This window comes from Pelodiscus sinensis, chromosome 17 (assembly GCF_049634645.1).
Source record: "Pelodiscus sinensis isolate JC-2024 chromosome 17, ASM4963464v1, whole genome shotgun sequence".
Taxonomy (NCBI): Eukaryota; Metazoa; Chordata; order Testudines; family Trionychidae; genus Pelodiscus; species Pelodiscus sinensis.
The window spans coordinates 1,330,310-1,342,651 of NC_134727.1; the positions used below are offsets into that span (position 1 = coordinate 1,330,310).

Consider the following 12,342-nt stretch of genomic DNA (forward strand, 5'->3'; position numbering starts at 1 on the left):
ACAGGCCACATGCAGCACATCTGGGTTTTATGTGTAGCCCACAAAACACTTTGTTTACGGTGGCTCACATGGAGCCAGATTTCGCTTTCCATCCACATATGTTTTTTCCTACTGGCATTACTAAAGTGACACACAGGTAAAGCACACATGAAGTGAGGTGTGTGCTGATTGCACAGAGCACTGACTATGAGAACGGTATACTTTCTCTGCATCTAAACAAAGCACTGGTATGGTTCAACTGGCACAGCCTGCAAATTCTAGGCATGCAAGCACAATTAGCAAAACTAGCCTAACTCAGGAGACCATCTTGATTATGACAATCTTGCAGCCAACTAAGACAACAAGGGCCATTCTTACAGCCACTCACTAGCCTAGCTTGCCCACTGCTGATAAAGCATTCAGATAATTTAAGATAAGGATTTCTTGTTCTCATAAGGGATTCAATAGTTATAGTCCAGGTCAGGTTCCTAAGAGCGTACCTGAGGAACACATGGAACAATTCACAGGAGACTAAAGCACCCAGTCAGTGATGAAGCACCCAGTATAGCCTGCATCACTGACATTTTTCTGGATGACACCAATGCTAGTCCACCTTCTCTCCATAGCATTCACTCATCAAGCAGTTAAGGACACTCTAAAAAAGTTCTTACACAAGACTTGTGAATCATATCCAGGCCCTTCCTGACTTGTGAAAGAATCATGAACACCTGGTGCCACTCATGATAAAAATAGCCATTGCTTCAGACAGTGACCTCATCTACCCTTCTTTCTTCAAACACACATCACATGACCAACATCAAAAAACCCACCCGGAATACATCAGATCTTACCATTTACTACCCAAAGTCAAACTCCAGTTTCCAAGTAAGCACAGGGAATATAGATGCCGTCTACTACCAACCAACTATCTAAAGACCAACCACAATCTCAGCTAACATGCATTAATATTCTAGACCTGGTTCAATCTGGATTCAGGGCAGGAGATGGAACTGAAACTGCATTATTGCCACTGATGGATAATTTCCCTCAGTCAATGGATAAAAGACAGACATCCATTCCCATCTTCTTGGACAAGTAACACTTTCTAGGATCTCCAGGGAGCTAGAAGAGACTGTCGCATCTTGGCAAAAGATGAACGGACTTCAATTATTCTCTTGACTGGACTACAGTTATGTGATATGACTGGCATAAATCCTTCCTTGTTAAGGAAACGCCAACCACTACAGAGCATGTAGTGCGTCTTCTCAGCAACAGAGTATTCAAGCACCACACCAGACCTATCCTCCACTCTCTGGCATCCCACACAACAATGGAATAAAGTTCAAGGTAACAGTCATAATCAAAGTGCTGTTTGGCCTGGCCTAAGATATCTAAAAGGCTACCTAAAGATGTGGGAAGAAGACCACGGTGGCAATTTTTCTCCTCTGGCAAAATGGACTCCACCAGAAAGGCAAAGCTTGCCTGTTAGCCATGATTACATATCTGATATGAGAGCTAGCCATGAGAATGTTTTCTTTAATAATAAAAATGATTATAAAGTAGGGTTGTTGATTAACTCAATGTGATTAACTCAAAATAATCATGATTAAAGAATTACTCATGAGTCACTGTAGTTACAATTGTAGTGTTAAACAATAAAATACTAATAGAAATACATTAAATATTTGTGGATGTTTTTCTACATTTTCAAATAGATTGATTTCAATTACAACACAGAATACAGAGTGTGTAGTGCTCACTTTGTATTATTTTTATTACAAATATTTGCACTGAAAAATATAAAAAGAATTTGTATTTTTCAATTCATCTCCTACAAGCATAGTAATACAATCTCTTTAACCTGAAAGTGCAACTCAGAAATGTAGATTTCTTTTGTTACATAACTGTCCTCAAAACCAAAACAATGTAAAACTTCTGAGCTTGCATGCCCTCTTCTTTCCACCTTTTGTACAGCCAATCGCTTTTTAAAAAGTTTATGTTTACAGGAGACAGAGCTGTCCCATCTTTCCCTCAATCACCCTCTGGATGGAATGGTCCCCCATGTTAGCCACAGGGATCAGGGTGACCTAGGGCATTACCTGAGGGACCTGGCATGGGGAGCCAGGAGGAGCTGGGGGCCCCCTGACCTTACCACAGTGTTGGGAGCCAGAGCAACCCAGCAGCCTTATCTGCTCTGCCATCCCACCCATCTCCCAGCTCACTGCACTCCACTACACTCCAGCCCCAGCCTGTTCCCCCCAAGCCCTTCCAGAGGAGCAGGCTGGGACCAGGGTACTCCTCTTCCCACTGTTGCGATGAAGCAGATCACAGCAGGCTGAAAGAGGGCAGTGGAGCACAGCAGGTAGCTGGGTAGTTCCGGCTCCTGGGTAGCTCCAGCTCCTTCCACCGTAGAGAATGCAGACGGCCAACCCTTGATGCTGCCCTGCACAAGGCCCACCACGAATCTCCTGGTTTTGGATGTGTGGGAGTGGGGTTGGGGAAAGGGATGCAATAGAAGTAGAAGGGGTAGAGCGGGGGCAGGAGGAGAGCTTGGAGCAAGGGACGGAATGGGGCAGAGTGGGGGGTGAAACAGAGGTGGGACAGGGTCAGGGCCTGTGGCAAGGGAAGTTGTCCTGGGACACTGGAGGGGGGTGGACTGGGCCGCACTCCCTTAGGAATGGGATTGATAGGAGATAATGCTGTCCTCTCTTCATTTACAATGTCACCTGAAAGAGAACAGTCATTTACAGGGCTCTGTTGTAGCTGGCACTCCAAGGTATTTACCCACCAGATACAAACATTTAAACGTCCGCATGCCTCTTCATGCTTCAGCCAACATTCCAGAGGACACACTTCTATGCTGACAACACTTGTTAAAAATAATGCATTAATTAAATTTATGGCTGAACTCCTTGGGGAGAATTGGTTGCTTACAATCATAGAATCATAGAGCTGGAAGAGACCTCAGGAGGTCATCAGCCCGCTGCCCAAGGCAGGACCAATCCCAACTAAATCAACCCATCCAAGGCTTTGTCATGCTGAGACTTAAAAACCTCTAGGGATGGAGGTTCCACTACCTCCCTAGGTAACCCATTCCAGTGCTTCCTCACTCACCTAGTGAAATAGTTTTTCTTAATATCCAACCTAGAGCTCCCCCACCATAACTTGAGATGATTGCTCCTTGTTCTGCCATCTGTCATTACCGAGAACAGCCTTTCTCCATACTCTTTGGAACCTCCCTTCAGGAAGCTGAAGGCTGCCATCAAATGCTTCTTGCTGTTTTACCCACACTCTGCCATTTATTTCACTTATAGCAGTCTCGGGTGATGATCCGGCACATATTGCTCATTTTAAGAACACTTTCACTGCCAATTTGACAAAATACAATGAAGATATCTATGTGAAATTTCTAAAGATAGTGACAACACTTCACCCAAGGTTTAAGAATCTAAAATGCCTTCCAAATTCTGGTAAGAGTGGAGCATGCTTTCACGAGTCTTAAAAGTGCAGCATTCCTATATGGAAATTACAGAACCTGACCCACCTCAAAGAAAAATAAACTTTTGGCTGGTGGCAGCTAGCTCAGATGGTGAAACTGCACAACTTGGATCATTATCTAGCAAAACCCATCATCAGTATGGACGCATGTCCTCTGGAATAGTGGTTGATGTATGAAGGGACATATAAATCTTTGGCATATCTGCCATGTAAATACCTTGTAACACCAGCTATACAAGTGCCATACAAATGCCTGGTCTCGCTCTCAGATGACACTGTAAACAAGAAGTGGACAGCATTAGCTCCTGAAAATGTAAATAAACTTGCTTGTCTAAGCAATAGAAGAACTATGATTGAATGGACTTTCTAGGCCATGAGTGGGAAAATTCTGGCCCACAGGAAGGATCTGCAGGTTTGTTCTCTCTCAAGCCACCACCTCCATATTGACCTGTTCCTCCTTAGGTATCCAGTGATTTCAGCTCTTGTTGGCCATGGATAGATGTTTGTAGTTAATGGGAGTGGTGGGAAGTACCTTCCCAGTCCACACTGCTTCCTGCCCCTTCCATTAGTGAAAATGGTGATGTACAGATGATGATCATCCAATACCTGTGGAGGGGCAGGTAAATATAGTGGCAGAAGCCAGCCAGGGATTAACCCTGGTGGGCTTCTGGTTTTTTTTATTGCTCACCCCATTCTAGACTCTAAAATTTTACATTGTTTTATTTTTAGATGCAGTTATTTTTGTACATAATTCTACATTTGTAAGTTCACCTTTGGTAATAAACAGCTGGCACTACATTACTTGTATTAGGTGAATTGAAAAACAATATCTTTTTTTTTACAATACAAGTATTTGTAATAAAAATAAAGGGAACACAGTATACTTCATGTTCTGTGTGATAATTGATATAAAGTATTTCAGAATGTAGAATGCACCAACATATTTACGTAAATAATTTTATATTAGAGTTCAACAGCACAATTAATCATGTTTTTAATCATGATTAATATAATCACAATTATTCTCTTGATAGCCGTATTCCAAAGACATTTTATAAATGTTGAAACAAATTATTAAATGTTTCAAGGCCCAATAGTAGTACATAAACAACAAAAATTATAGCCATCTCATATTCTAATGATGGTATATATACAAGTTTCATAATTCTGTATGTCTGACATTTACATAATAATAGAAAGGTCTGGAATGTAAACGAACTTGTTATAAAATTGGGTTAACTCTCTTAAAGCAGAGAGGTATAACTTCCAAAAACAAGTCAGTAAGCTACAAATAACCAAAGTCTCTCTCTCACAGTAGGGCTACTCACTTGCTTAAATGTATACATGTGGCTTAAGGGGCCTGCTGAATAGATGCTTATATCACCTGCACTTTTTAAAAATGCCCATAACTTCCAAAGGTGAAATGCCACACTATTGGGAACATGAATGTCAACAGGAAAACAAAACAACATGAAATGTATTATAGGACAAAACCATGATTTGATGCGTAAATAAATTAAATTATTAAAAATAAGGCAGGCCTTTTACCAGATTAAAGGTAAGAAGGTCACTGCCTTCAAATCAAACTGTCTTTCAATACAATTAAAGTACTATATATAGTGACATTTCCCTACTATCCCAAGTGCATAACAGACAGAGGAAGATGCAGGAAGGGAGTCCGGTTTCAACAAACACTCTAAAAGGAGTACTGTCAGTAAAAAGGAGACACTGAGATTGTGCCATTGCAAAAGGAAAGGCAGAAGATTAAAAGTTAATAGACAAGTTACAAATACCTTGCTGCCCCAGAGCCAACTCTGTCTGCAGCACGGAAAAGACAATTGACATCAATAGCCTGGAATTGTCCCCTTTCTTTCTCTACAAACATAAACCCTCCCTTCCTTCTCACTAGGCGTTCCCGGAGAATCCAACATCAGATCCTCTGGACTCACAGAACCAAGACGCAATGACCTTAGCTCACCTGAACCGACGTTTGATCCGCGTTACTAACGTTTAACTCCTCGGCCATTAGGAAAGGATCCTTTACCTCACACGTCTGCTCGCTGGTCAGAGTGTTTGCATAGTTTGACTGGGGGAAGTTGAACTGGCTCTTCCCGGAGCCCGCGGTGAGCGACGCCTCCTGGGAGTAGGAGTGGAGAAACGCTCTGACCCCATCGATGCCCACGAAGTGCGAGACGGGAACTCCGCCGAAAGTCCCACTCGAGGAGTCCAACAGCTGCGACTCGCGCCACCGCCGCAGCCGCAGGGCCACCAGCGCTATGACGAAGGTGAGGAAGACGCAGGACACGGACGCCACCGCGATCACCAGGTACAAGGTGAGGCCGGACTGCGGCTGCGCGGGAGCCGAGAGGCTGCTCAGGTCCGACAGGAGCTCGGGGATGCTGTCAGCCACCGCCACCGTGACAGTGACGGTGGCCGAGAGAGGGGGCTGCCCGTTGTCCTTCACCAGCACCACCAGGCTCTGCTTCAGGCCGTCCCTGTCCACAAAGTAGCGCGCTGTCCGCACCTCGCCGCTGTGGACTCCGACCGAGAAGAGCCCCGGCTCCGTGGCCTTCAGCAGCTGGTAGGAGAGCCAGGCGTTCTGCCCGGAGTCCGCATCCACCGCCACCACCTTGGTGACCAGGTAGCCCGGCTCGGAGGAGCGAGGGGCCAGCTCCACTCCCGTGGAGCCATCGCTGGGGGAGGCGGGGTGCAGGATGTGCGGGCTGTTGTCATTCTGGTCCAGCACCAAGAGCCTGACGGAGACATTGCTGCGGAGCGGCGGGGACCCCCCGTCCCGAGCCTGCACCCGGAACCGAAGCTCCCGCAGCTGCTCGTAGTCGAAGGAGCGCAGCGCGTACACAGCCCCGGTCTCCGAGTTAATGGACACGGCGGAGGAGAGCGGAGCTTCGCGGCCCTCGCCCTCCAGCAGAGAGTAAGTCACTCGGGCGTTCTCCCCCCAGTCGCGGTCAGTGGCCCTCACGGAGCACACGGAGGCCCCGCTGGGGTTGTTCTCCGGCACGTAGGCGGTGTAGGACGCTTGGCCGAAGAGCGGAGCGTTGTCGTTGGTGTCCAGGACCCGGAGCGGGATGGTGATGGCGGTGGCAAGGGGCGGAGTCCCGCTGTCCGTGGCGGTGACTGTGATGTTGTAGGCGGCCACCTGCTCCCTGTCCAGGGCTCGCTCGGTCACCAGGCTGTAGTACTTGTCCAGCGACCGCCTCAGCTGGAAGGGGAGGCTGCTGGGTATGGAGCACGTGACCTCCCCGTTCTCCCCCGAATCCGGATCCTGGACGTTTAGAAGGGCGACCACAGTCCCGGGGGGAGCGTCCTCGGGGATCGCATTGAGGAGCGACGTGATGGTCAGTTCTGGGGCGTTGTCATTGACATCGCTGACCTCGATCAGGAGTTTGGATCTGTTGAAAAGGCCTCCCCCGTCTCCCGCTTGCACCTCGATTTCATACAACGCGGCTTTCTCGAAATCCATGTCCCCCACCAGTGTCACTTCCCCCGTCCTCGAATCCAAGCGGAATGTTTGGGCAGCCTCGTCTGTGATTGTTTTGAAAGTGTATTTTAGCTCTTGGTTAACTCCTTCATCCAGATCCGTGGCTTTGACTGATACCACCGGGGAACCTATAGGTGTATTTTCGAAAACGCTCGCTCTATAGACAGGCTCAGTAAAAACTGGAGCATTGTCATTTGCATCCAGGACAATAATGCGGATCTGCGCAGTGCCAGACCTGACGGGATCTCCGCCATCAATGGCTGTGAGGATTAACTCGTGAGTACTTTGTTCTTCCCTGTCCAGAGGTTTTTCAAGCACCATTTCCGCATATTTAACACGGTCGGACCTAGTGTGCACATCCAGAGAGAAATGCCTATTAGTGCTGAGTTGGTATCTCTGGACGGAATTAGTTCCCACGTCTGGATCCTGCGACAGCTGCAGGGAAATCCGGGTCCCCACAGCTGTTGTCTCGCTGATTCTTAACTCTAATTTCTCTGACGGGAAGCCTGGAGCATTATCATTAATATCGGTTATTTCCACTTCAACTGGAAAAAGCTTCGCTGAATCCTCACAAAGAACCTCAAACTTTATCACACAGATCTCCACCCGGCCGCAGATCTCCTCTCTGTCTATTGTGTCTGCGGTGTATAAATGGCCGCTCTTAACATTCAAAGCAAAATACTGACTCCTACCTCGGGAGACAATGCGGACCCGGCCGTCTGAGAGCTGCTCCGCGTCCAGCTCCAAATCCTTCGCGACGTCCCCCACGAACGAGCCTTTGTGCGTTTCCTCCGGGATCGAGTAGCGAATTTGCCCAGAAACTGCCTCCGCCACGGTAACCAATAAAACACAAAGCAGCGCTCGCCCCTTTCGCTCCCGGAGACCGGCTGTGCGTGCCATGTCCCTGGGGCGAGTACAGCGCTCGGAGCCCCAGTCCCGTATGTATTTCCCTGTATCGCAGTCCTGGGTTTCCGCATTCGCTGCTGTTACATTAACCCGCGTCTCTGCTTTTTCCCGGTTAAAACCCCGCGAGTGAGAGTCAGATCTCTGCGCTGGGCGTGCAGCGGCGGGCGGGGCGGGCTGGATCTCCCAATGCGTTCCTCTCCCTTATTGGTCAACAGCGGCGCTCAGAGTCTCAACCAATAACTGCATTTAAAAAAATCCCAAGTCTTGTATCTCTCCGCTCTGTTAATTCATATTTCCCCAGGACTTTTTATTTGTAGTTGCTTCCACTATTTAAAATAAACCCACCCACCAATAAGCCTGTTTAAATTGTCCATGGAATCCGTTAAAATAAAGAGTCCTTAATAAACAATTATCTAAATAGAGTTGGTTGTGCTAACACGGGGAAGACAGACGGATTATTTATTTCCTAGTCTAGCGGGTGATATCACAGATTTATCTGCCTGAATAAAACACACCTCTCATGTGTCAGGGACTCACAAAGATGTTCTAATGGAAAAAAATATCGTACATGTTTACTCCAAGCAATGTGCTTTAGATACAGAGAACATGAGTGTTTCTCGCTCCTCTAATCTTCTTTCGCGGTGTCATACATTGATCATGGAGGCACGAGGGAGACATTTGAAAATGCAACAATTAAAGACTGTTATTGACGAGGAATGAGGACGGAATACAGATGTAAACTGCCGTCTGTGAGGGGGGAAACGGGCAGTAACTCTCAAAATGGACCGGGTTACTATCTCCTTCTATTTAAACGCTAAATCAGGTGAAATGACATTCCTAACGTTTATTCGTTTGTGGTAATCTAATATGTACTCAAATGCAAAATCATCACCTGAGAGGTAAAGAGGTTTCGAGAGCTCTGTCTCCAAAGAGAGAGACAATTATTGGTTAATGTCCCGTAAACTCCTGCAGAATTAATAACTACATGTAAATATATCCGTGGAATGTTTTACATTTAATTTCTAGTTTGGTTTCTCTAACTTTTCTATTAAGAAAATATTTGGGTTTGGATGTAACACACGTCTGTGCTACTTACATATTTTCATTACATAAAAATGCATAGAAAACGACACGTATTTCCTTCATAAACCATTTAGAATTAATAATTGGCTCCAGTTCTGTTACACACTTTGCTTTGAAACTATACTAATGTTCCCTGCCAATTATGAAATGCAGCATACCGGTAAAAGGAATATTTAAAATGTCAAATGTTTATAATCTTCACTTACTGACCTCTTTCCTTAATCCACATTCCATAAACCTCGGGTAAAACAGCTGGTGCAAGGCGCAATTATACTAGAATTTTGGATATAGTCCTGCACCATTCATTACACATTAGATACCCGTTGGAACTAAATTTATGCTACAAGGAAGACAAAAAACGCGCATATCAAATACAATTATTCTAAAAATCCTCTAATTCAAATTATTCAAATTCAGTATGATCATTCTTCATTGCCTGAATAATTTAATTCAGAATCACAGAACAGACACCGTAAATCGATATTGCAAAATCTCACCTTAAGAAGAGTTTCTGATCCGGATTTTGGTCCTTCAGAACCAGAATTATTCACAAGTAAAATCCCAGAGGTGTCATTCCCCAGGATATCATCAGCTGTAAAGTTTTGGTCACTACTTTTGAGCAAATTAAATACATTTTTCCCGCAGTCTGTAGCCAAGCACAAGTTATAGGAATAGGGCAAGGTCCCTTCTTTGAAGTCTGGCGGGAATCTGGGATCATCATTGGAATACAGAGCTGGCCTGGCATACTGCAGAAAAGGGGAGTTGTTTGAACTTCGAACTCTTATGGCTATCACCGCTATCACTGAAAGCAGAAACAGAAACGAGACCAAGGCCAAGGCCAACACCAAGTAGAACTGCAAATCAGACTGTGGCGCCGAGTCAGCAGACCGGTCGCTCATTTCCGGAAGAGCCTCTTGGAAGTTCTCGGCGAACACCAGGCTCAGAGTCACGGTGGCGGAGAGAGGCGGCTGCCCGTTGTCCTGCACCAGAGCGACCAGCCGGTGCTTCACCGCATCTCTGTCCGCAAAGGCGCGCGCGGTCCGGATCTCCCCGCTGTGCAGCCCCAGCCGGAAGAGCGCCGGCTCCGTGGCCTGCAGCACATGGTAGGAGAGCCAGGCGTTGTGTCCCGAGTCCGCATCCACCGCCACCACCTTCGTCACCAGATAACCCGCCTCGGCCGAGCGAGGGACCATCTCGAACACGGCCGAGCCCTCGGGCCCGAGCGAGGGATACAGGATGCGAGGGGCGTTGTCGTTCCGATCCAGGATAAACACGCTGACGGTGACGTTGCTGCTGAGAGGCGGCGACCCGCCGTCTTCGGCCCTCACTTGCAGCTCGAACGCCCGGAACTGCTCGTAGTCGAAGGAGCGCTGCGCGTACAGCGCTCCGGTCTGGGAGTTGATGGACACGTAGGAGGAGACAGGCAGCTCCTGGATGCTGCTGCGCAGGATGGAGTAAGTGACCCGGGCGTTGCCGTCCAGATCCCGGTCTGAGGCTTTGACGCTCAAAATGGAGGCCCCCGAGGGGTTGTTCTCGGGCACGTAGGCGCTGTAGGAAGGTTTCTCGAAGACTGGGGCGTTGTCATTGACATCCGAGATCTGCAAGAGGATGGTTTTCTGGGTGGAGAGCGGGGGGGAGCCCTTGTCTGTGGCTGTGATTGTGATGTTGTACTCCGGGGCCCGCTCCCTGTCCAGGGGGCTGTCCGTCACCAGCTTGTAGTAGCTACTGGAGGAGGACACTATTTTGAAAGGCAGATTATCTTGAATGCGACACGTGACTTCTTCATTTCCTCCATCGTCTGGGTCCCGGGCTTTGATCAGCGCGATCACTGTCCCGGGCACCGAGTCTTCGGGAATGGGACTAAACAGGGATGTCAAGGTCACTTCGGGACTATTGTCGTTCTCATCCAGAAGTTCTATGTGAACGTTGCAGTGGCCTGTCAGACCGCCGCCATCCCGGGCTTCTACACCCAGGATGTAATTATGTGCCTCTTCAAAATCCAGAGACCCTTTTGTTGTGATTGTTCCATCGGAAGCTAAGCTGAAGAGCTGTCTTGCACTCTGCGGCATGTTGCTGAAAGAATATGCTATTTTCGCATTTGTGCCCTCATCTTTATCAGTGGCTCTAACCTGAAGCACTAAGGAGTCCTTCGGTAGATTTTCCTTCAGGCTGACTTTGTAGACCTCTTCGGAGAAGGCGGGGGCATTGTCATTAGCGTCAGTGACACTGATGTTAATCTGAACTGTTCCAGTGCGGACGGGATCTCCCCCATCCACAGCCCTCAGAACCAAGTGATGGTAACTCTGCTTCTCTCTATCCAAAGCTTTCTCTAACACTAATTCTGCTTGTTTTTTCCCAGCTGGATTTTCCTTCAATTTCAAGCTAAAGCATGAATTTGGACTGAGCTGGTAGCTCTGCAGCGAATTAGCTCCAACATCGGGATCTTGAGCAGGTTCTAGAGGAAATCGCGCACCAGGCTGTGCGAATTCATTAATTTCTAAATCAACCGTATTTTTAACAAACCGCGGTGCATTATCGTTAATGTCCTGGACTGCGACATTCAGGTGGAAAACGTTCAAAGGGTTTTCAACCACAACTTCTACATTTAGGAAACAAGTCGGTGATTTCCCGCAGATCTCCTCCCGGTCTATGCGGCCATTCACAGACAAGTCCCCGTTCTCCCCATTCACACTGAAGTGCTGCTGTTCCGAACTGACACGGAGCTTCCGCAGCGGCAGCTCCCTCAGCTCCAGCCCCAGATCCTGGGCCAGGTTCCCCACGAGGGAGCCTTTGGCCATTTCCTCGGGGATCGAGTAGCGAGTCTGCTCCGGGGCCGCGCGGCAGAGCAAAGGGAAGAAGAAGGCGAGGAGCAGTACTTGCCGTGGGGCCGCCCGGCGCCTGGTCTCCATCTCCCGTCTCTGTTTTCTCGCCGCTTTTCTTGTGATCGATCCTACGTTCCAAATTCCCTGCGCTTGTAGGAGTGCCGGGGTCCGTAGTGAGAGGAAATGGCGGCTGTTTCCCGGCCGGATTGCAGCGATCCGAGGGAGGGTTTGGTGTTTCGGCGACACTGTCTCTCTGCTGCGTTTCTCCGGAGATCTGCTCCGTGCGGAGCTTTGCAAGGGGCTCGGCTCGGTTCCCGGCTGCAGCCCTGGCTCGGCGTTGGCCAACAGCGACACCCTGAGTCTCAGGGAGGAAACTGCAGGCGAGAAACTCAGATCCCGCGTCGGAAACACCGAGATGTCAGTAGGCGTCAGTTCCTTCACAAACTGACCTTTTCAGAGTTAAAAATCATACAGATCTGAGAAGCGGCGACTCCGCGCGCCTGGCCAACGTATAATGAATCAGCTCTCAAGCTCAGCGCATTGTGAGAAACTTAA

General features: G+C 47.9%; 1 protein-coding gene and 1 pseudogene across 1 annotated transcript; both read right to left on the reverse strand.

The window, feature by feature from the left end:
* Positions 1–5,446: 5,446 nt before the first annotated feature.
* LOC106731826 (protocadherin gamma-A5 pseudogene) lies at positions 5,447–7,876 on the reverse strand (annotated as a pseudogene).
* A 1,357-nt stretch (positions 7,877–9,233) lies between these two features.
* LOC106731827 (protocadherin gamma-B5-like) lies at positions 9,234–11,874 on the reverse strand. Its single transcript, XM_014572307.2, has 2 exons — positions 9,463–11,874; positions 9,234–9,305 (listed from the first exon to the last, which is right to left on the reverse strand). The coding sequence occupies exons 1-2, from the start codon at positions 11,872–11,874 to the stop codon at positions 9,234–9,236; spliced, it is 2,484 nt and encodes an 827-aa protein (XP_014427793.2).
* Positions 11,875–12,342: the final 468 nt, after the last annotated feature.

Coding starts and splice junctions, on each gene's coding strand:
- LOC106731827 (XM_014572307.2), bottom strand. CDS start 11,874: ATGGAGACCAGGCGCCGGGCGGCCCCACGGCAAGTACTGCTCCTCGCC. Junction 9,306..9,462: donor GATCAGAAACTCTTCTTAAG/GTGAGATTTTGC, acceptor TCTTCCTTGTAG/CATAAATTTAGTTCCAACGG.